General features: G+C 53.1%; 1 protein-coding gene across 5 annotated transcripts in view; it reads right to left on the reverse strand.

Moving 5' to 3' along the window:
* Positions 1-16478: 16478 nt before the first annotated feature.
* Positions 16479-23064, reverse strand: part of SYNDIG1 (synapse differentiation inducing 1) — a 193806-nt gene continuing 187220 nt past the window's right edge. For 4 of the 5 annotated variants that reach the window (XM_028827281.2, XM_015149614.3, XM_015149617.3 and 1 more), the window contains one exon: positions 16639-17743. In XM_028827281.2, coding sequence (XP_028683114.1) covers positions 17585-17743 — 159 coding nt within the window. In that variant the 3' untranslated portion in view covers positions 16639-17584. 5 annotated transcript variants of the gene reach the window in all.

Below are 23064 nucleotides of genomic sequence, written 5' to 3' on the forward strand. Positions count from 1 at the left end.
TCCTTTGAACCAGATCTAAATGGGTCACAGGATGCACCTTCTGCACCTTCTGTGCTTGTGTTCCTTCTCACAGTTGTGTTCTCAAGCTTCATGCCCTGGGCTCACTGGTGTTCAGCACCCAGATTCCCCTGGGCTGGACGATGACAGCGGATTTGCCATGAGCGCTATTGATGAAATGAGTGGATGAAAACCACCAGAGGCCTGGGCACAGAGGAAGGAGTGAATTCTGAGTTTGGAGACAGCTTCGTGAGGGGTCTGCATTTGCCTGGGCCTTTGGGGACACACCTGACTCTGATACACCTGTGAGGGTAGCTGGGAAATAGGGCAGAACAGGGTGTGCCACACTGGAGAATTTGTAAGACCCAGGGTGGGAGGGCAGACATGTGGCAAGAGGGGCTTCTTGGGGAGCCTAAATTAGGATTTCAGTTCCATGTGCGGACACCGCCCCTGACCGATGCCCTGAGGAGGCCCCAGATTTATGCCCTGAGGGAATAAGTCCAGGCCTTGAGCACCCCTTGAAGCCACACATCTCCTCCTTGGAGCAGGAGGCTGAGAGCTGGCAATGGTTTCTCCTGGGGCCTTTCTGCTTCACTCTGAGGTGCACACTACTAAGGTCTGCGGTTGAGCAGAGTCTCTGAATGACCAGTACTCCTGCATAGACCCCTCACTGTGGTAATTCACAAAGTCCAGAGAGGTACTTCACAGTTTTCTGGGTGGACCCCTAACTGTGGTAATTCGCAAAGGCCAGAGAGGTACTTCACAGTTTGCTTCCTGCTACATGCTGACCTTCTTAGCCTCGTGCCTATCCATGCCAGAACACAGGTTCAGGTAAATGCAGACCCCTCACGAAGCTGCCTCCAAACTCAGAACTCCCCTCCTTCCTCTGTGCCCAGGCCTGTGGCGGTCTTCATCCTTTCATTCATCAATAGCAGTCATGGCAAACCCGCTGTCATCGTCCGGCGCAGGGGAATCTGGATGCTGAACACCAGTGAGCCCAGGGCATGAAGTTTGGAAACACAGCTGAGCAAGGACTGTGTCAGTCGAGCCAGGACATTGAGTACACCCAGCAGCAGAGTTTTGGGGACGCAGCCCCCTGAGCCCTGTGTTCCCACCTCTGGAGTCTCTGATTATCCTGTGGGATGGCTACTGCTTGAGGGCCCTGCGAGCGTCCAACAGCGCAGGAGCCAGCGTGCCCTTTCTGAAGTTAGGATGCATCCAAGAGAGGGCTGGCCCTGAGGCTGGCCTGGGTCAGTGCGACGGGCTTGCCCACAGGCTGACGCAGGGCTCTATTCTGCAGGACCTGTGGAAGCTTTGTATACAGAACTTTGATAGCCATATGTGTAACTCTGTTATCGTGTGTGTGTGATCATGTGTGTGTGCCCGTGGAAGAGAGGGACAGAGACAGAGAGAGAGAGACTGAGAGACAGGCACACACAGAAACAGAGAGAGAGAGAGAAAATACGCCAGTGGGAAACATTCACTTCTGAGTCATTTATTGAAAAGAAAAGGGTGAAACCCCCACAGAGTAAAGTTAAGGAAGAACTATCTGCTGTGCCAGCTGGGTGCAGGGATGGATCCACTGAAGAGCGGCGGAGGAGGTCAGAGCCGCCTTCCTCATCGCCCGGTTCGAGCGGAACAGACGAGTGGAGAGAGCCATGCAAAATCAGCCTCTAGAGAATGCGAGCGGCACCCGGGAAGATTCCTGCTGTACCGTGAGGAGGGCGTTCGGGTGTTGAGTATCCCCATGAGTCCAGTTTTCAGAGGTAGGGGAACGGGGGTGTGCCTCAGAGGTCGCGGCAGCCTCCACATGGGGTAGCAGGCTGCTGATCTCATTGCCGTGGTCACCGCGTCTCCATCCTTTTCCGTCATTGCATTTAGTATTCTCCCCTAATGTGTGCACATCACAAGGAGAAGTGGGAGGCGCTCACCTTCAAGATGTCCTTTGTTCTCTGAGTGTCTCAGCTTGGCAGGATCACTTTCACCCTGGGCCAGCTTTTGTCTGCGAGCCACAGAGATAGCTGAAGGAACCGCCTATGGAGCTCAAAATGGAAATCCCTTCCCGGCCGTCTTGGAACAAGCTCACTTCCTTTCAAGGGGCTTGGATGGTCCAAGTCTAACCTCTGAGAAATCAGGGCTGGAGGCAGGACCCTAGGCTGACCATTAGTGAACAGACCTTGGGTCCACCAGTGCAGCAGAGCAAAGCCAAAGCTGACCTCAGGGCTGCGGTGAGAGAAAGTGAGGCAATGATTGCAGGGCAGCTCATGCTTAAGACCTGGCCTCAGTGGCTTACAGGTAGGAGTTTTTAAAGGGAGGGAGGCAGAGGTCACAGGCAAAGACATAAATCAATAGTTGGAGGCTGTACATTGGCTTGACCTAAGAAAGTGGAACATCTCCAAGCGGGGGCCCACAGGTCATAGATGGCTGGATTCAAAGATTTTTAAACTTGCAATTGTTTAAGGAAGCAAAGCCTTGTCTAAAAATTTTGTAAACAGCAGAAGAGAATGCTAGGTTTAGCTGGTGGACGTGACCTCCTCTTGGCCCTCAGGAAGAAATTTAGAACGAAGAACGGTGGTCAGAGTCCAGTCCTCAGCTCCCCCTTGTCTGAGGTCTGTGTGCCAGTGAACCCATTGGATGGGGTTCCACATTTCTGAAAAACAATGCAAGGACATATGCTAAGATGTTATCTTTAGTTTCCATAGGAAACCAAATACTCTCATGACTCTAACATCATTGGTTACTGTTTTAAGCCACTATAACCTTCTTGCTTATCAAATTGCTCTTTTACTTCTCAGGGTTAGCTGGGTGCCTGGAATGTCCCTCGAAGGAACTCAGGATTTTCCTTTATTTCCATGCTTTCGGGAAGGAGTAACTGGCGGGCCCAGCAGGCCCCAAGAAGGGTCCCTGCTCCATCTCAACCCCAGAACACGGGTGATCTCAAGCTACTCCAACATCCTAGATGCTGGCCTAGGCAGCCAGTGTCATCATCAGATGATGGAAAGGGTCACTGAGACAGCAGTCCCCAGGATTGATAATCCAAGAACATCTCACTCAGTTCTTCATTACCAAGGCCCTGACCTTCATTCCCAGCTCCCAGTTCTTACTCACTCTGAGATAGGCCTCTCATTTTGGTTTGGACAAGCTTAGCACATTACTCACCTGGAGAGGACGGGCTATGCATAAAATCGCAAATTCAATTTAATTAAATTCAACAAACATTTAATGAAGGCCTTTCCTCCACTTCATTGTAGACATTACAGCAGAGTTCCATCATAAAGATATCTAATTCACCTGCGCTCCCTGAATGCAAAGACAGGTCTGGGGGCAGGGCTAGAAGTAGGGTGCTATTTAAACAGGTGCTTCAATCAATGAGCATTTATCCCGAGGTAACAAATGCAATCACGCCTGAAAGAAATCGATGCATTTTAAGCAAAGCCATGGGAAGCATGCATGAATGATTTTAATATTTTCCTGCCAATGACTCGGGAGTAAAGGGTTCCTGAGGGGGATGGGCCGCCTCTGCCTGGTGATGATTTCGTCAATATTCTTGAAGGAAGAATCAGAGAAGGAACTGGCGGCCCTACACAAAGACTGACTGAGGAACAATTGGAAAACTTGATGCACTGGCCTCCAGAAGATGAAAATAAGAATAGCAGATAGAAAAGCCAGCAAGCTGGAACCCTCGTGCACAGGTTGCAGTGTGGCCTGCTGCGAAGCACCCTGAGAACCCCCTTGTGGAATGGGGTCCCCTGGTGCACTGAGAGAGACTGTGCCGTTGTTGTACAGATGGCAGTGGGTGTATCATGTGCAGGGTTGTAAACCCAACATAGTTTTTGATATCAATTAGAAGATGTAATTCTTCCATATTACATTGTTATAGCTTTTTTACATTCCACATTACAAAATTACAAACCGAATACTGACCCTATGCCGTTTTCACTTTGTGCTCTTTGGAAACTACTTCCTGGCTGAGATGCATCTCCAGAGCATGACCTGAGACCTTATGACACGCAGATATGATCTTCTTCCTCACCTGCATGGTCAGTTATTGCTATCAGCTCTGGCATCTGTCACTGTGCTGCTGTGGCAGCCTGAACTCATGGTCAGCCATCAGCCCAGTCATCCTAAATTCCACGTCTCATCTCCACAAGGCCCATGCGGCTTCTGCTGGCAGTCTCCAAAAGAGGAATGTGGGCAGTGGGTTCTGGCCATGACTTTGCCAGGCACCTGGGAGGGGTGCCAGCCAGCACATGAGTGTCCTGAGTAGCAAACCTGGGCTGGCTTCAGGCATATCTGGGTGATAGACCAGAGCCTAAGCCTCTCATCTTTCCAGGACTTTTGTGTCAATGGCAACTGAGTTGGCTTGGGGACATCTAAAGTCACCCCCTGACCATCTCCAGTGGCACCTCCAAGCCTGGTGGCACCCATTCCCTTGCTGCCTGTCTCTTTGAGTCCTCCCATTCTCTGTGGTTGCTGGCCTGTCTGTTGGTTTGCCTGGTCGTTGTCTTCCCCCATGGAAGGAGCCTTTCCCTTACTGACACCGTAACCTCTGAGCTCAGAGCAGCTGGATCACTGGGCAGGTCTGCAACCACAATGCATGTGGTAAGTGGTTAGGAGTCAGCCCTGCATGACCCTCTGCTGGGTTTGAGTGGCCAATGGGGCCTGATGCTAGAGGCTCTGGAATTTGGATTGGTCCTGGTTCCTGCAGGCTGGGGAAGTGTCAAAGAAGGCTTTCTGGAGCAGGTGGGTATCAGCTGGCCTTGAAAGATAGGCAGGGTGTGGTCATGGGTCATGCATGGGCTGAGAAAGGGCTCCCACTGCATCAGAGGCCAAGGTGCTGGATCTGCCAGATGCCCATCTCCTGGCAGGGTGCTGTTGGGAAGATTCAGAGTTGACCTTTGGCATTCCAGGGCAGCGGTACCCAGGGCGCTCCTCAGGGGTAGAAAACCTTAGTCTTATCAGATATGAGCCAGAAGAATGTGAGCTCTCTACTGGAAAGTTGAGTCTGGAAGGCCTTGAATGAATGCTAGAAAAGCCTCAGCTTGCGGGGGTGGGTGGGCAGAGACTATGGGAGCTGCACCGCTGCGGCCTTCTCTGCACCTGGGATCACGGCAGGAGGGCACCAAAAACACCCCTGGGCTGTGGAGAGAGCAGAAGCTGACCCCCAGAGTAGTCCAATTGCTCGAGACTTCTTTGTCATTTCATATTCTCCAGGGCCATTCTTCAGGAGCTGTGGCTTCACTGTGAGTGGGAGTTCTGGCCTGGTTCGTCTTCCAAGAAGTTAAATTTGTTTCTGTAATATTCAAGCTAAGAAGTGTTTATTTTTCTCTTTGCTGCATAACTTAGAAGCAGCAAGTATTTTCTAGCTGCATTATCACAGTTCAGTTCTGCTCCTAGAACAACTGAGATGAGTCTTAGTTCAGAGGAGATCTGTTTCACAGGTGAGAGGCAAGTGAAGATTAAGAGAGTTTAATTGCACAGGAAATCACAGAATGAAAAACAGTATCACCTACCTTGGCGCTGTTCAAATCATGGTTCTGCAAACATTTACCCCAAACATCCACTATGACCTTCCTTGGAGGCTCTGCTAACAGGGGCCTTCTATAGACAAACACAGGCCTCCTCTTTTTTGCAGAGAAGGAGACAAAAGTTTGCACTGTGCTGAGGATTCCGAGTAAATTTTCTAAGCCTGTCAGACTTGTCTCCATCAAAATGAGTCCGTGTGGGCTGAAAACAGAGCTGCAGCTGCCACATAGCAAAGTGTGCTTCTTTCCTTGCACCCTGCTTCACGAGCGCAGGGGCCTCTATGTCGGGAGGGATGAAGAGGGTAGATGGATGCTGTGGAAGAATATGGTGGGTCCAGCAGGCAGGAGCCTAAGGGAACGCAAGGGCCCCGAGCCACGGAGCCAGTCACTGAAAGAGGCTGAGTCCGTCATCTGTGAGAAGGGCTCAAAGTGAGCTGTGGCAAGGGGCTTCTCCAATTAGAAGATGGATTGTTGGTTTCAATGGTGCGGGAGTCACATGGGTTAGGCTGCAGCTGCTCATGGTTATCTTTTCACCTTTTCAAGATTGGGCCTCACCTTCCTAACACCTGAGTCCTAATCTCCCTGGACCTCACCCGGGGAGGCAGGCGCAGGCAGGCTCTCCAGGGAGCAGCACCAAGGTGTGCAGCGGAGAGGCTTGTGGTGGGAGTGATGCTGTGAACCAGCCGTGGAGACTGTGGGCTTGGGCAGGAGGGGCCTTCAGGATGCAGGGCAACCTCTGGGCACCTCTAAGCCCAGGGTGCTGGTGGGAAGAACTGGTCTGGGTGGGAAAGGCCAGGCCTGTGCCTCTGACTGGCCTGGTTACTAGCTAGGGCCGTCCCAGGGAGAGCGGGCTGTGGCTCTAGCACCAAAGGCTGTCAGTGGCCATGCTCCTCACAGTGGGGCAGCCAGTCTAAGTAGGCTGCTTATGGGACACGGTGCTGTGGTAGCAGAAGCTGCACACACTTGGTTGACTCTTACCCTCAGGTAGGTTCAGGCAGGACTTCATTAGTCTGAAAATCTGCCTGTCAAATATCCCTGACAGTTCCCTAGCGGCACCCACCCCCAGTGTGTGTGAGCACATTCACCAATGCCATCCTTTCCAATGATCCTCTCTGCTCCCACCTTGGGGTCCCCCGTGTCCAGCCAGGTATCTTCACCTGGTCTAAGGTCCTTGTCCTGGCAGGCCCCACTGACTCCCACTTGACCGGCGCATGCCGGTTCCCAAGGAGTTCCTCGACACAGGGGAAGAGCCCTGGGGCTGAGTGGCGAAGCCTCTCTGGGTCTCTCTCACAACTCAGTCATGGCTGGGCTGCAGACAGGCAGGGTGGGGGGTGCACAGCCCCCAGCTGGAGAGCTCCTCATTTTAGAGGTCCTCTTGCCCTCTGCCTGCAGGATCCTGGTGGTGGGCAGCATCCCCAGCTCAGCCGACACTACCAAGTCTGAATTCTGTGCAGATGCCAGCTGGGCTCTCTGTAGCCTTGGGAAGAAGGGGTCCACATACTGAACACCCACTGCCCATGTATGCGCAGCTTGAACCCTTCATGGATCAAACACAGCACTGATGTGGGGCCCACAGACGTGGGCGCACAAACAGACAGACAGATGTGGGCGTGGCTGAGGGCAACTCTGCTGGGTGGTGGTAAGGGGCTTGGCAGTGTATCTGCACAAGGGGGTGGGAGGCCACAGGGATGGGAGCTGCACTAGCTTGGACAGTGACTTGGGCTCCGTTGTGTCCCCTCAAAACTCATATGTTGGAGTCCTAATCCCCAGGCCTCGGAATGTGACTATTTGAAGATAGAATCCTTAAAGAGGTAGTTAAGTTAAAATGAGGTCACTAGGGGTGGGCCTGATCCTAGATGGCTATGTCCTTATTAGAAGATTGGGACACGTACGTGGGAAACTCAGGAAGAGGGCAGCTGCCCGCAAGCCAAGGAGAGACCTCAGAAGAACCCGTCCTGCTGACATTTCATTTGGGACTTCCAGGCTCCAGAACAGTGGGAAGTACAATTCTGTTGTTTAAGCCACCCAGTCTGTGATGTTTGTTACAGCAGCCTGGGCAAAAAAATACAGGCAACTCCTCAAGAGGCCACTGTCCAGATGGGTGTGTTTTGGGCGTTTGGCCTCTTGGGGAGCCACTCGGACCTGAACTTTGACTCTGGCCTGTTGTGGACCAGCTCTGTCATCAGGCAAAGTACTGGTTCCCCGAGCCTCAGTTTCCCCATCTGTAGAATGGGAAGGTTAGAGCCCATATCCCCCTTGAGGACTGTGGTGGGGCTTCAGAGGGAGGGCTTGTGACAGTGTCTGCTACATACTGGCAGTGTAGGGGCCTCCGGACACACGGGCTGCCCTCCCGTTCTTTTCTAGGACCAATCACCTTCCCCTCCAGAGAGAAGACCTGAGTTTCATTTTCCCAAGACCAAAATACAATCTGATTGATGCTACCTAGGTGAGTGGTGGGTACCAGGAATCCCAATCAAGGGCACTGGAGAGGGCATACAAGGCCTTCTCTGTCCCAGAACCTCACACCTGGAAAACTGGGAAGGCTACACCTCCATTTCCTTTTCAGACTAGCAGCCAGCAAAGCTAGTTATGCCAGAAGGTGTGTGTTGAGAGTGGAGTGTGTAGCAGTTGAGACTACCAACCTGGGATTTGGGCAGAGCTGGAGCATAATTGAGATTTGTACCAGCTGTGTGACCTGGGACAACTTATTTCCTAACCTCTTTGAGCCTTGGCCTTCCCTCTGGGACACGGGGATCACAAGGATACAGACCCCTGAGACCATTGTACGGATGAAGATGACATCATAGAATGCTCCATGATTGGCAGAAGCCTCCCTCCGTGCCACACCGTTGTATCAGTGCCCCTCATCCTCAATGTGAGGAAGGGGCATAACTGGGGACTGAAAAGGGAGAACCTCAGGCTGAATCTTCTGCTGCCAGCACCCTATGGTCAAGATGACCTTCTCGGCCCATTAGAAACAAGGCCCTGCCTTACATACCCCGCCACAGGCAATACTCAGCAGTGGCCATCTGAGTGACTGAAGGAGAGCGCTGTGGCCACTCACTGATCCCCTTTAGGAAGGGAGACCATCACCCAGGTGTGAGGGTCCTGGGGAGCACCACCTCCATCTCTCCCAAAGCTGACAGAGCTGTGCGGGCAGGAACCTGCCACCCACCCACACAAGCACCAGAGATATGTGCACATGGGGCCAGATGCAGCTTTTGCGAAGGGTTGATGGAAGCCTAAGAACTGGAAGAGTGTCCCAAGAAGCTGGAAGAATGAATGAAGCTCCCAGGAGAGTTGGAGCGGAAACCGAGTCTCCCTCGAGGTTGCTGCTCCAGCCTGAGCAGCCTCTTCCACCACAAACGCATGCTGTTGGACTTGCGTGGTCTATGGCCTTGGTCCCTTCCCTAGGCCCCTGGCCCGTGGCCTTGGTTCTGCCCCTGCACTGTCTCTAGTGAGGCTGTGCACTTCTCCAGTTCTGCCCCTTTCCTCGTCTTTGTTTCCCAAGGGCCCACTCTAGCCCTTGTACACAGTAGGTGCTCAGCAGTGCTTGTCAAACTTCCCTGGCATTCGTGAGGGGGCATGGAATGCCTGCCCCATGCATTGCACCTCTGGCTTTATTCCACAGTGATGCTGAGTGACCGAGAATGAATAAACCTGCAGATAACTAAATTAAAGCCCAAACCTCCCCTGCAGACTCTGATAGGCCTTGTCCAACCTCTTTTCAAATGCAGTCCTCTCCTAATTCACGGGGAAGGAGTGGAAGGAACCATACTTTTTCTCTGAGCAGCCCTGACCTGTGGGTCTGATTTCTTGCCCACAGCTTACACAGTGGAGAGCACGTGGTCCCCAGCCTCATGTAGACCACCGTCCCGGAAAGGATGGCAACGCTGCTGGTGATGCCTGTGCCCCACCCGGTTAGACCCTGATCCTCACCCACAGTGGAGTAGCTGGGGAAGGAGGCTCGGCCACCACCCAGCAGACTCGAGTCCCCACCTACCATGACCTGGCTGACTTGGGCTCATGCCCCTCCTGTGGGGCCCTGTCTCTGTCCTCTGTGGATGAAACCCACAGCCCTTTCTGGATCAGAGGATTTCTGGGAGTCAGTGATTGAGCGACCCTGAAAGCTTTCTCTACAAAGCCCCAGGCCACCTCCAGTGGGAAGCTCTGTCTATTTCACTGCTCCCGTTTGGCTGGAATCGGTGCACTGCTGGTGAAGGCAGGTGGAGGTGTGCACAGGGCAGCTGAAGTGATGTTCGACTCCACAGGCTTCTTGCAGGGCTCAGAGGAGGGGTGGCTCCCTTGTTCCCTCTCTCCGCTTCCCCTTCCTCTCTTCAGCTAAACTATGATGGGGGTGTTCAGGGAAGCCCTTTCATAGGTCTGTGAGTGGATTCCAAGCATACTTGGCAGGCTCCACCTGGGTGGTTCCTAATTCAGAGCCACTTTTCAAAATGTGAATGTTCGTGTTGTGAGTAACCAAGCCAGGTGGCATAATGCAGGATTTCTTAGCATTGCTGATGTTTGGAGTCGACTAGCTCTCTGTTGTGGGGGTTTTCTTGGGCATTGCAGGATGTTGAGCAGCATCCCTGACTCCATAAGAGGGGTAGTTGTGATAACCAAAAATGTCTCCCCAAACCTTCACAAGTATCCCCTATGAGTGGGTGCAAAGCTGACTCTGGTTGCTGATTCCATTTGCTGTCAGACCTCAGTTATCCCTGAGCGCAGGTGGCCCCCGGCTTCATGTTCTCCTAGCCTGTGCCTTCCACATCAACCACTGCAATCACCACTTTCTTGTGAACTGGACTCAGATGAGGCCTTGGGGTGGGGGTCGCGGGGAGGTTCCTTTCATGCCTGAAATGCTGCACCTGCTCCAGGGGAAGCCACACATCAGGGGAGGGCATTTGGAAGAAGCCTGACATCTCCAGCTTCTCTCCTGGTGCAAATCATCCTGGTGCCACATATTCCCCAAAGGGGATGCTCAGTGCAAGGGGGAACAAAGCCAGGCACCCTCTGTGCTGGGGTCTTAGCGGGGCGAGACTCAGTGAGTGCTGTGGCCATCTTGCAACCGTGATTGTGGGGCACCTGCCTCACTGCCCCTTGGCTGAACCCAAGGCAGGGTTCGTCACCCAGGGGTGTTGAGGAAAGCAACCTTTAGAGTTCCATTTCAGATGTGGCACAGGACTGCTGAGAATATGAAGCAGACCAGTTTGCAATGCACTCTTCAAATTTAAGGTACGTATTATTTTTAAAGCACCTATCGTTTGAGAATCCACACACACCAGATGGAGAGTTGGTTTAGAACACCTGAACAGCTGGATTCTTCTCTTGGAGTAATAACAAAGTTTTACATTTAATTCCTTCCCATTATTCCATTGTGAACTAAAAGGAAGGGCAAGTGAGCCTGCTCTCTTTTCTACGTTAAAGATTGTGGCGGGACAGTGACCATCCCTTGTCGCTAATGACTGAAGAACGTCTTGAGAGAATAATGGAAGACTCACTCACTGTGCTAAGCAGGAGAGGTCTCCCAGCTCCTCATCGGCCCTTCCGCCAATTCAGCCCTCAGCAAGTCAGAGCCCAACTTAGCAGATTCTTTCTACTTAGCAGGAACACTTCATCAGCCAATTCAGTAGAAAAATAGATGCTGCTTAAAATGTGCCAACTCTATCCAGGGAATGAAGACAGTAGCTCAGGTGAGTTAGGGGAACTGAGACCATCTTGTTCCACCTGCAAATCTTGAATGGTTTAATAAAATAGTTGGAACCCAAATATGGATGCTTTGGCATATATAGACAACAGATGCAAATCATTGTCCATTTTTTGGCTGAGTCATGAGTTGGACTCAGGTGTCCTAAGGTATCATAAGCCAAGGCCGACGAGAATGGAGAGCGCTGGCTTAGAGCTGGAGGAGATGGTTCAGATACCGTGATTTTGTGTCACCTCTCTCTCTCTTAAATGTCTTATTGCTATCTCTGTCTATGTATATTCATATTTGCCCCCGAATGACCTGGTTTCAGTAAACAGCAAAGCGCAGTCACCTAGACGTAGTAGGAGGTGCAGGGGATGTGCCCTCCAGGACCTATCTGGCACCTCCCAGAGCACCTCGTTTTCACTCAGCCTTGACTGACTGAGTGTAGGCCCGGGTGCTGAATTCTCTCTGTCTGGGGCAAGTGCAGCCCTGGGCTCATTCTGTACTAGAGCAAAGGACATGAGGGTGATGGAGGAGACTGACAACATGCTCAGCTGAGGGGACACTTGTCTCGCAGTCTGGAGCCCAGATCCGCCACTTTGGCCCCTGCATTGATGAGACGGGTGCAGTGGCACTGAGAAGCCAGGTCTGATGCCAGGGCAGCCACAGCACTTGTCCTGGATTGGAGCAGAGGCAGAAATCTCAAGAATAGGTCAAGGCAAATATTCGGATCTAATCTGGGAACTGTGTGCCTGTGGCTCCTCGTTGTGATATTTGGACACAGCATGGTGACTGTAGGCACACATTAGGCAATGGAGTTGCCTGCAATGCAAGTCAGAGAGGGCCTTGGTCAGAATCAGGACAAAGACATTGTCCTTGTCGCTCCTAATGGCTTTAGTGCTGTGATGGGAAGGCCTGGAAGCGGATGCTCCAGTTGTGTTGGAGTATGTGAGGAGCACACGAGCCTGCCCCAAGAGCCTGCCTCAAGAGCCCTGGGAACCAGCCTGCCTTGGGAGCCCTGCACACCAGCCCGCCCTGGGACCCCACCCTGGGAGCCCTGCGCACCAGCCTGCCCTGGGAACCCTGGGTATGAGCCTACCCTGGGAGCCCAGTGAAGCTCTCGTGGATTCAGCCCTCGGCATTCTTCATTCTCTCCTGTGGAGCCTCCAGCATGTGCAGCTGTAGGCACTGCGGTGGGTCTGTGGCCTCTGCTGGACCGAAGTGACCAGAGGCAGCTGTCAACAGTGCCTAGAGGCCCTTCAGGCCGCCCTCGGGCCAGCGTGAGAGGCTCACAGTGGGCATCCTGGAGCGGGTGGGGTCAGTGTCCTCAGTGTGAAGGCCAGGACTCAGCCCTGTCTGCATGTTGTTGTCCTTGGGCCTTGAAAGCTTTCCTGAAGAAAGCTGTCCTACTCCATGGGCTTTCAAAACCAAACCAAACCAAACAGCAGCAGCAGGACCAGCAACAAAACCCAAAGGAATGAGCCCTTGACCTTTCTTCTGGAGTAGAGGCTGGTTTCGCCTCAAGCAAATACAGTTTTCCCTGCAGCATGAACCGGCCCTCTCCCATTGTTTGGGTTTGGAAAGCCAAGCCCAGCCCCACCCACTGGGAATGTCTCCAGTCTGGTGCTTCTGCGTGGAGTCACCCATATTCACACCCATCTGCTGCTTTTCTACCTGGTAGATTTGGGCAAATCCTTAGAGCCCTCAGGGTCTTCCCCTGCCCAGGGGGGGTCATCCCGTTATGCATACCTGCCTGGAACTCCATCCCAGCCATCCCCATCCCCTCGTGCATGGGGCAGCTGTAGTCAACCTTCTCATTTCCCGGGACCCTGTTCTGGGGACCTTGTTCTGGGGACCTTGTTCTGAGGCCCCAGGCCATGCCCGTCCCTCACTCCTGTGGGAAGGTGAAGTCGCCCCTGTGGTCCTGAGTCCTGCTGTGCCTTAAATGCAGGGTCAGCAGATCCTGCCCCTTCTGCCCTGTCCCCACAGGGAACTTTGACTCTTTCCTGTGAGGCTCAGGCGGTTGACAAATTCATTACTCAGTGGACATGGTTGTTTGGCAGGGAGCCCACAGTCTGAAGACCTGCTGTGTCTTGGTCTAGCATCCACCGTTACTTTCAAAGATGAGCAGACTATTCAGACAAGAGCGTCAGGGGAGCGAAGCCCCCACCCCTTGGACAGCCAAGCTCACTCTGAAGAGCAGGGAAGAACTTCCAGGAGGTCATGGGGGTGGGGACAGCACAGCCACAGCCTGATGCCATTGATCCCAGTGTTATCAGCACAAAGCAGATGCAGGGAGGCATCCCTAGATCGGAGGTGGGGTGGCCGTGATTTCCGAGGGTTCGGCCTCAGCTCAGGCTATGGAGGGACAGTTAATGGCCTATTGGCAAATTGGATCAACAGATGTCAGCACCGATGGCAACTAATGCAGGTAAACTTTGAGGGGAAGAGGGAAGCACAAAAATGTCCTCATAAAGATAGGCATTTCAGCTGGTCCACTAGGAGCCTCTGAGGGATGCTATAAACTTCAGGGGTCAGATCCTGAACTCAGGCCATGGCTCTGAAGGGCGGCTTTGGCCATGATCTCAGTGCAGGCTCCACTTGACATTGGTATCCAGGGCATGGGAGCGGCAACTGGTAAGCAGGAAGATTGCTCCACTGGTCATTTTAAATCCATAGGCTACTGCAGAGGGCAGGGCCACTTGTAGAGCTGGCTGAGTTTGAGGGAAGCCCTGTTCCAGCTCTGGAGGAGCTGGTCCTGGTGTCAGGGGGCCTGGTTCCTGGTTAGCTGTGTGGTCTGTCTGTGGCAGCTGCGGACGGCATGGTGACCAATGATGGGTCCTCCTCTACCATGTTCTCCTCAGAACTCACTGTAGTTCCCTGGGAATAGTTGGGGTATGACACCTGGTCAAGTCAGTTGGGACACTTGCTGAAGCTGGGGACGCCTGGGGAGGTGGGGGTACCTGGGGAAGTGGGGATGCCTTGGGAGGTGGGGGTACCTAGGGGGTGGGGGTAGCTGGGGAGGTGGGGATGCCTGGGGAGGTGGAGGTACCTGGGGAGGTGGGGACGCCCAGGAAGGTGGGGGTACCTGGGGAGATGGGGATGCCTGGGGAAGTGGGGGTATCTGGGGAGGTTGGGATGCCTCGGGAGGTGGGGGTACTTGGGGAGGCAGGGGTACCGGGGGAGGCGGGGACGCCTGGGGAGGCAGGGATACCTGGGGAGGTGGGGATGCCTCGGGAGGTGGGGGTACCTGGGAGGCGGGGGATGCCTGGGGAGGCAGGGTTACCTGGGGAGGTGGGGATGCCTGGGGAGGTGTGGCTACCTGGAGAGGTGGGAGTACCTGGGATATAGGGATGCCTTGGGAGGTGGGGGGATGCCTGGGAAGGCAGGGACACCTGGGGAGGAGGTGAGGACACCTCCCTGCTGGGACTATTGGGAGGATGAGGCGAGGTCATGTGTGCCTGGCATAGCTGTGCTTAGTGGATGCCACATGGGCCTAACAACAATGATGCAGGTTTAGGGAGGTGCAGGTCGCTCCGACACACTCGGAAGATGGCTCAGCTGACAGCAGTCACTAACACAGCCACCGACGATGACCTTCAGTCACTTTCCCTGCCACCAAGGCCAAGGCAGTCGCAGGGCTGTCACACACTATGCCTAGCTGCCAGGTGAGCTGCTGGGCCCCATGGCTGCCTTCAGCTGGCCCTGTCCCCTGTGCCCACTATGACCGTTTACACCCATAGGTGAAGCCCTTGAGAAAGATTCGGCAGAGCTTGACAACTTAGATAGGGCCAAACCCTTGGGAACTGAGGCTTTTCCATCTGGAAATACAGAGGCTGGAATAAGATGGGCAGTTGGTCTGGCAGAGGTAAAGTACCTGGCACTAAGGGCCTGGCTTAGGGTGACTGTGACAGTATAGACAGAAATGATGGGTGTGGATGTACAGAAAGGTTCTACTTCTTTACCACATCCAAAGGTATGCGCCTTTGGGGAGCCTTTGAACTTAACATGGGTCATTTCAGGACAAGTACAGCTCTGGAGGGGCTGGTCCTGGTGTCAGGGGGCCTGGTTCCTGGTTAGCTGTGTGGTCTGTCTGTGGCAGCTGCAGATGGCATGGTGACCATTTGACACAATGGCTTGTGATAAATGAACCCTGAGAGATGGAGGGACACAGACCAGCCATGGGATAGCCCATCAAGGACATGATAGTAACTATGACCACCTGCTCCTGCCAGGAGCCATGGTCTGTGACTAGCGCCTTCCCCAGCAACCCCACAAAATGGGCCTTATTGATTATCCTCTCCTAGAGACCTAGAGACGAAGCTCAGAGAGGTGTAGACTTTTTTTTTTTTTTTTTTTTTTTTTATGAAGTCTTGCTCTGTCGGGCCCAGGCTGGAGTGCAGTGGTGCAATCTCGGCTCACTGTAACCTCCGCCTCCCAGGTTCAAGCGATTCTCCTGCCTCAGCCTCCCAAGTAGCTGGGATTACAGGCACGCACCACCATGTCCTGCTAATTTTTTGTATATTTAGTAGAAACAGGGGTTTCACCATGCTGGTCAGGCTGGTCTTGAACTCCTGACCTCGTGATTCACCCACCTTGGCCTCCCAAAGTGCTGGGATTACAGGCGTGAGCCACTGTGCCCGACCGAGGTGTCAACCTTTACCCAAGATCACAGAGCTAGAAAGTTGCACAGCTGGATTCAAATCCAGGTTGGTTTGAACCTAAACCTATGCCCTCCATGGCTGGTGACTCTAACTCCTACAGGGATGTTGGCTGGCTTCCCTATCTACTTCTTAGGGTTAAAATCCTATAGTCCCTGTGAACCATCCAGTAGAGACAAATGCTAGATGGATCTCAAATTTGACCTGGGAAGACAGTGCTAATAATTTTCAGAATATTAAGTGTTCAAGGTCAAGGAGGACAGTGTCAGGAAGAAGGATCAAACCCGTAGTCCTTATTCCAGGGCAGTGGTTCTCAACCTTGGCTTCATGTTGCAGTTACTAGGCCACATCTTGACCAATCAAGTCAGCCTAGGGCTGACCCAGGCCTCAGGAATTTGCCAAGTGCTGCAGGCGGAGCCACTGTCCTGGAGAGGGGGGTCTCTGCGTCCACTGAGGGGATTAGGACGATATTTATTGGTGGAAACTGAACCGGCAGGGACTTCAGTTCTCCTGGAGACCCCCCTACTATTTCATAGATGGGGGCCTGGGTGGCTCTGCAGTTCCTTAAACCACAGGGGAAAGTATAAATGAAACCCAACGACAGCTATTCATCAGAAAGAAAAGTCTTAAGCGAAAAAGCTAAAAGATAATTTTTTTGTTAAGTAATGAACACTCGTAAAACAGCAATGAAATGGTATTAAAATGTCTGTGATTACTTATTTCTCAGCATTCGTCTGGTAACTTAAGCAGCATGAAGCAAGAGTTGCACTTTAAAAAATGACAAGAAAATAGCTATTCATTTAGTCGACAGAGTAAGGCCCATCTCGTTTCCAGGATCACTAGTTTCTGCTTATGACGGGGTGAGCATCCGCCAGCGCGGTGATTGGGAGGCGCCCCTGTGTCTTTACGCTGAGGCAGTGCCCACGGCTGCAGTGCCTTGAGTTTCTGGAGCAACCGTGGGGCTCTTTCTTGAGGAGTCTTGGGAGGGGCGGTGGCCTGCCTCCCCATCCTAGATCAGTGAGGTCCCAAGAGTGCGTATTGCTGCGGGGTAGCTGTGGAGTGAGACACGTTCTGGAGTGGCTCGACATCTTGAGGCTGGGGTGGTGTGAAGGGAAAGGAACAGGGCAGGTCCCGGGCTGGCTCTGCTTCCAGGGTCAGGCCAATGGGTCTGCAGAGCAGTGCGGCGGGGCTCCTGCCAGCCATGGTGTCACCTCTTTCTTCCCAGCCCCATTCTCATCTTGCAGGGAAGGCGTGTGGACTCAGGAGGGGCACAAAGGACTCCAGCAGGGCTACAGACAGAAGAGTGATGTGTCCCTTGTCCTCTGCCTATTGCACCATGTTCCATAAAAAATAAACACTTTTTTGGACTGTTTGTATATTGCTCATGCGGTGGCACTCTGGGCACTGGCAGGCTGCAGAGAGCCGCGCTGCCATTCATCCACCAGAATCCATCCAGAGACAGCCTTGCGGGCTGGGATCTTTGGAGCTTTCCTTTGGAAGGATTAGCAGTGCCCGTCTGTCTGGTGCTCTACACAGTGCTGTGAACATGAAATTAAAGGATAAAAACAAAAGAAATTCATGGGTAGGAAATCCCAGGGCTTCGTGGCGTCTTTTGGCGATCATTTGTACTGTACAGCATCATGCGGTATGTCTGCTTCCTCCACGTCCACACAGACCTGGCCCCGGGCGCTCCCCCTCCGTTCGCAGGAAGCTCACAGGTGGTTGTTCTTGGAGAGGTAGGCGATGAGGGCCACGGCCACGCCCACATAGACGCCAGTCCCAATGGTGATGGACAGCACTGCCAGGAACAGGGCCCGCCGGGAGCTGGTGCTGGCCTGGTGCAAGTCCCCCTTGGCTACGGCTTTGTTGGTCTGCAGAGTTGGAGAAGGAAAAGGAAGTCATGGTAAGCAAGTTGGAACAAGCAGTGAATGGAGGGCTCATCTATGGCTGCTGATTCAGAAAAAGGCATTGTCGATGCAGAGAAGGCTGAGGGGGAAACTGCTCACACCTGCTGTGACCAGGGCAGTTCTCTAACTGCAAGAAACGAATGTGGGGCTGGGATCTGCTGCTGTTCCCCCACACCGCAGGGAAGATAGACTTCTTTTCTACTTGGCCCTGAGGGAATAAGAGAAAACTGGGAGTAGCCCAACTGAGTTCCACCAGTGTGGGGTCTGGGATCTCCAGCACCAGTATTGAGGGATGGGCTAGATATGACTCCTCCAGTGCCGCTCTTTCTACCCAAGAACGGTGTGCTCATTTATTTGAATAACTCGTAATTTTCTAAAGCATATTCCTACCTATCTGTTGAATCTCTGCTACCCACTGGAGGTGTGCAGAAGGCAATGACAGCTCTCATTTCCCCGAGAGAAACTCCGGCATAAGATCATGAAACCCACTGGAGGACGCCTGAGACCTTCCTCCTCAGCTGCCTTGCCTGCCATGGCCATGAGTCATTCACTTCCCGACCGTCCCCACCCTGGACATGGCTGGCGTTAGTAAAATTCATCCATCAATAAAATCATTTGATATAAAACTAACAGCTATATTCCTTAGTGCTCAATGACATAACCAGGTGTTGGTGTAATCAAATTCATGATTCTTGGGGTCATGAGGAGATAGAAACACGGAGGTTTTGGAGGCCACCATGGAGGCACCACCAGAGTAAAATGGCTCATTTGGCAGATGGGGTGGGAAGCTACCAAGGCACTGAGCCCCGGGAGCCCACGTGATGCTGAGGAGGGTCGACCCCAAGCCACTGGCGGGCCCCCTGTGGTCAGGACTACCCTGGCAGAATGTCCTAGCTCACTCTCATGGCCATCTCCACAAAGCCAGATTTCTACCGGGTCCCGTTTCCACCTAAGGTCAGTGACATTCCTAGGTTTTATACGTGAGTATGGGAGTCGGCATGTTGTTCGCTCAAACACACCAGCTGAAACATACCAACACCTCTTCAGTGGACCAGAAAGGCTCACACTCAGATGACTCATGACGTGAACCTGCATCTTCCATGGTCTCTGAGCTCTGGAAGTCTGTACCACGTGGGGAAGCGATGCCCGCCGCTGCCTGGCTTCCTTCTCACTCCCCTCGCTTTGCGATCCTAAAAGCTAGTTTTTGTTTTTTTCCTCCCCAACTTTTTGTCTTGGAACTGAGCTTGAGAGCTCACTGTGGACAATTCTGGAGGGAGCAGAGGTAAAGGGATGCAAAATGGAAGCCTCTTAGGACAATGAATAAATAAATGAATGAATGAATGAAGTTGCGACGAGCCCAGTCTGTTTCATGCGGCAGCGATCCCACACAGGCCCACATCTTAGGATACAATTTCCTCTAATTGCCTTTCCTTAGCACTAACTCAAAGAGCCATCGCTCATTAGGGTCATGGCTGTGTCCCCGCCATAATCACCAGCCTTATTGCTATCTCCATGGCTACACAAAGGGGTGCGGAGAGGAAGGCGGAGTCACTACAGCTGCCTGGGCACCTGCCAGCAGCATTCCCTGACCCCTGTGGGAACACCCATGCTGGGCTTCCTGAGCTCATGAGGACTCACACATCTGAGTACCCACTTGTGGAATAGTTGCCTTCCTGCTCACTGGTAAGCTCCCCGAGGTAGAGCCCCTGTCTCTCTTGTGTGTTGTGGTCTCCCTGGGGGCCTGGGCTGGGCTCTGGGGGGATAGGGGGAATATAGTACTTCTCTAACTGGGGCACAGTCCCAGTCTCTCTGGTGGTGTTGAGGAGGAAGGCAGTGGCATGGGGCTGCCTCTTGACCTCAGTTCTGGCCCAACTCTGCAGGTTCTGCACACACACGCACCAGAGCTCTCATGCCTAAGCTGGTGTGTCTGCTTGAGAATCACATTTGTTCTTTATTCTCATTCTCCATGCTGGGGGAACTCGATCCGCAGGTTTATATGTTTGGCTCTAACAAGAAACCTAGGGAATGTGGTGTGTTAGGGGCCTGATCGCTGATGTCAGAAATAGCAAACAGATGCAGCCTTAGCAAGCAGGCTGCCTTCAGCAATGTCACTCGGCATCTGCGTGTCATAGAAGCCAGAGTTCCTGGGGTGCCCACTCCCACAAGGCAGAGACGTCATTTACATACACAAAACACACAACATGGTCTAATGAAGGTGATTACCTGACGTGAACCTTTTGTTTTAGAAAACGGATAACTGTGGCCGCGAAACAGCTTGCTCATTCCTTTGACAGGGTGCAAATGGGAAGACATGTTTCCATCCTGACAGCTGCTGGATGAAAGCTCCCGGCTCTTTGACATGGTTTTTTGCTGTGCATGAGGGCAGGGCAACTTGACCTGAGTCCAAGAGTCTCTGAGCTGAAGGCAAGGCTTTGTGTGTAGGTGCAAAAAAGTTTGTCAAGATTGTTATTTCTTGTGGTTGGGCTTTTCCTTCCCTGCCCTTTTGCCAACAGGTTGCAAGTAAAGTTTGTGACTTTATTGGCCTTTCGTTGGAAAATAAGTGCAGGTGGTTAGAAAATGCAGGTGGTTGGGGAAGCCCCAAGTAGTGCCTGGTGCCTGCACCTTGTGCCAGCGGTGGGCTGGGGGTGGGGGTTCAGCAGGACCCAAAGACGCTATTTCTGCACCGTGAGGGCTCTTCAGAGAAAGCGTTTCAGCTCACAGCAGACAGAGCCTTAACAGCCCAGGGCACAAGGGCTCATTATTGGGAACGCAGGCAGCAGCCAGGCTCCATCGGCAGGGCTGGCTGCAGGGCATCAGACACAGCCCCCAAGGGAGATGTCCTGCAACCTGAAACCCTCCAGGCGCTGAGCTCCTGCACAGCCCACATTGGAGCGTGATGTGTGCACTGCGGTTCTGGAATTAAAAGACCTGCTTTCTCTTCCCTAGTTGCAAAGATATGTAGAAGACCTGAATTTTAAATTGAAGAGCAAAAGTAAACGTGCGCCACAGCAATGACAGTTATGGAAGCACCCCCTTCCAGTCCCTCAAGTGCAGTGCTGTTCACACTGAGGAAATAAAAGTTACAGAAGCAGAGGACAGACAGCCAGAACGAATGTGCTTTGGCTGAAGTTGTCACCATCCGAACTGAGGTCCAGCCACCTTGTACCACCGCTGGGTCACACATCCTTAGGTAGAATGGTCACTACCAAGTGGCCAAGTCAAAGGAACTGGCTGTCAAAGGACCGAGCGCTGTTGATTCACATGTAAAGGTCATGCTGCTCATGGTTTTGTGATGAGAAATGACCAGTTTGTGGAGGGACAAAGTCAATTTACGTTCCATGGGTGTTAGTGTTTAGTGCTGAAACCCCCCAGCAATTCTCTCTGGTGGAACCCCTGCCCTGCAGATTGGCCACATTTTGGGGAATGGTTTTATCTGAAGGGAGTAGCTTCTTGTGGAGGTGGCAGAGAGGTTTGGGAGTGGGTCCTAGGCCCTGCTTCCTTCTGATGCACCTGGTGGATCCAGGTCTTGCTCTAGTTGGGGGAGTGGCCAAGTTGAGTGTCTCCCCTTCTCATGCCCACCTGAGGTCCCTGGTTTATCCAAGAATGTATCTTAGCACATGCTGGCGTGCTGAAGGCCTGTCCCTCCCTCCTTCCCTCCCTCCTCCCTTCCTTCCTTTTTCCTCCTCTCCCTCCTTCATCCCTCCCTCCTTCCTCCCTTTTTTCCTCCCTCCCTCCTTCCTCCCTTTTTTCTCCCTTCCTCCTTCTTCCCTCTTCCCTCCCTCTTCCCTCCCTCCTTCCTACCTCCTCTTTCCTCCCTCCTTTCTCCCTCTTCCCTCCCTCCTTCCTCCATCTTTCCTACCTCTTCCCTCACTCCTTCCTACTTCCTCCCTCTTTCCTCCTGCCTTCCTCCCTGTTCCCTCCCTCCTTCCTAACTCCTCCTTCTTTTCTCCCTCCTCCCTCCTTCCTTCCTACCTCTTCCCTTCCTCCTTCCTACCTCCTCCCTCTTCCTCCCTCCTTCCTCCGTCTTCCCTCTCTCCTTCCTACTTCCTCCCTCTTTCCTCCCTTCTTCCTTCCTCTTCCCTCCCTCCTTCTTACCTCCTCCCTCTTTCCTCCCTCCCTCCTCGCTCGGTCTTCCCTCCCTCCTCGCTCGGTCTTCCCTCCCTCCTCTCTCCCTCCTTCCTCCCCCTTTCTTCCCTCCCTCCCCCTTCCTCCCTCCCTCCTTCTTTCTTCTGCTCACTTGTTCTGTAACAGGAGGTCCAGCTGGAAGCTCCACCCCAGGCTCCACATCAAAAGAGACACACCCTAGGATGGTGACAGGGACCTCCCTGCCCCCACCCCCAGCAGCCTTTGCCTGTTTTCTAAATAAGAGAGCGGAACCAACTTAGATGCCTCAAAGCCTGTGCCTTCACAAAGGGTTTGGAGGCTGAGAAGCATTTGGAAGGACTGACAGTTGCTCAGCCTGAGTTCCGTCCACAGAAGGCAGGCATTTGTTTTTCACTCAGGCTGCGGGGGCGCAGCTGCCACGGGACACTGTGGGCTCCATGCATGTCCAGCACTGCGGGCGGATGGCCAGCCGGTTCCTGCCTGGAGAGTCTGCAAGGCGAATGGCTGGCCAGCAGTCTCAGGGGTGGGGCCAGGAGGGTGCGACTCTGTGGAGATGGCCAGGCCTTGGCTGGGCCAGGAACAAAGGCTGACACGGTCCCCAGGGACCAGACATGGTCTTAGGTCCCGTCCAGTAGAGCCCAACTGAGGGGCAAGTGGACGGACACACAGGGCCTGTGCAGCAGGCTGAAGCTGGGCATGTGAAGGCGAGTGTGGGCCTGAGAAGAACCTGCCAAATGCCCAGATGAGAAAGCAAGCCGTGTACGAGAGCATGAGCCTCTTGTGACAATCTGAGTTGGGGGCGACTGTGACATCTCTGTCCCCTATCTGCTCCTGCCAACCACACCTTGTCCACAGGGGCAGACACTGTGGCTGACAAGTGGGAAGGAGGAGGGGAAGAGAGGAGGCCCCTCCTCTTGAGGCCAGGCCTACTGTGTGTGCACACATGCCCAACCCGGGATGCTTAGCACATGCATGGACCCTCCAGCAAGGCCAAGACACGGCCAAGAGGCAATAGGAAGTGTCATGGAGAATGTGGGAAAACTAAAATTCCCCTGCACTCCTGGCGGGATGTAAATTCATGCCATCACTTGGGGAAATGGTGAGCATTTCTTACAGCTGAACATATAGATACATCACACAACAACAATTCCACTCCCGTAAATGAGTGGACATTTATTTGT

This window comes from Macaca mulatta, chromosome 10 (assembly GCF_049350105.2).
Source record: "Macaca mulatta isolate MMU2019108-1 chromosome 10, T2T-MMU8v2.0, whole genome shotgun sequence".
Classification (NCBI taxonomy): Eukaryota; Metazoa; Chordata; class Mammalia; order Primates; family Cercopithecidae; genus Macaca; species Macaca mulatta.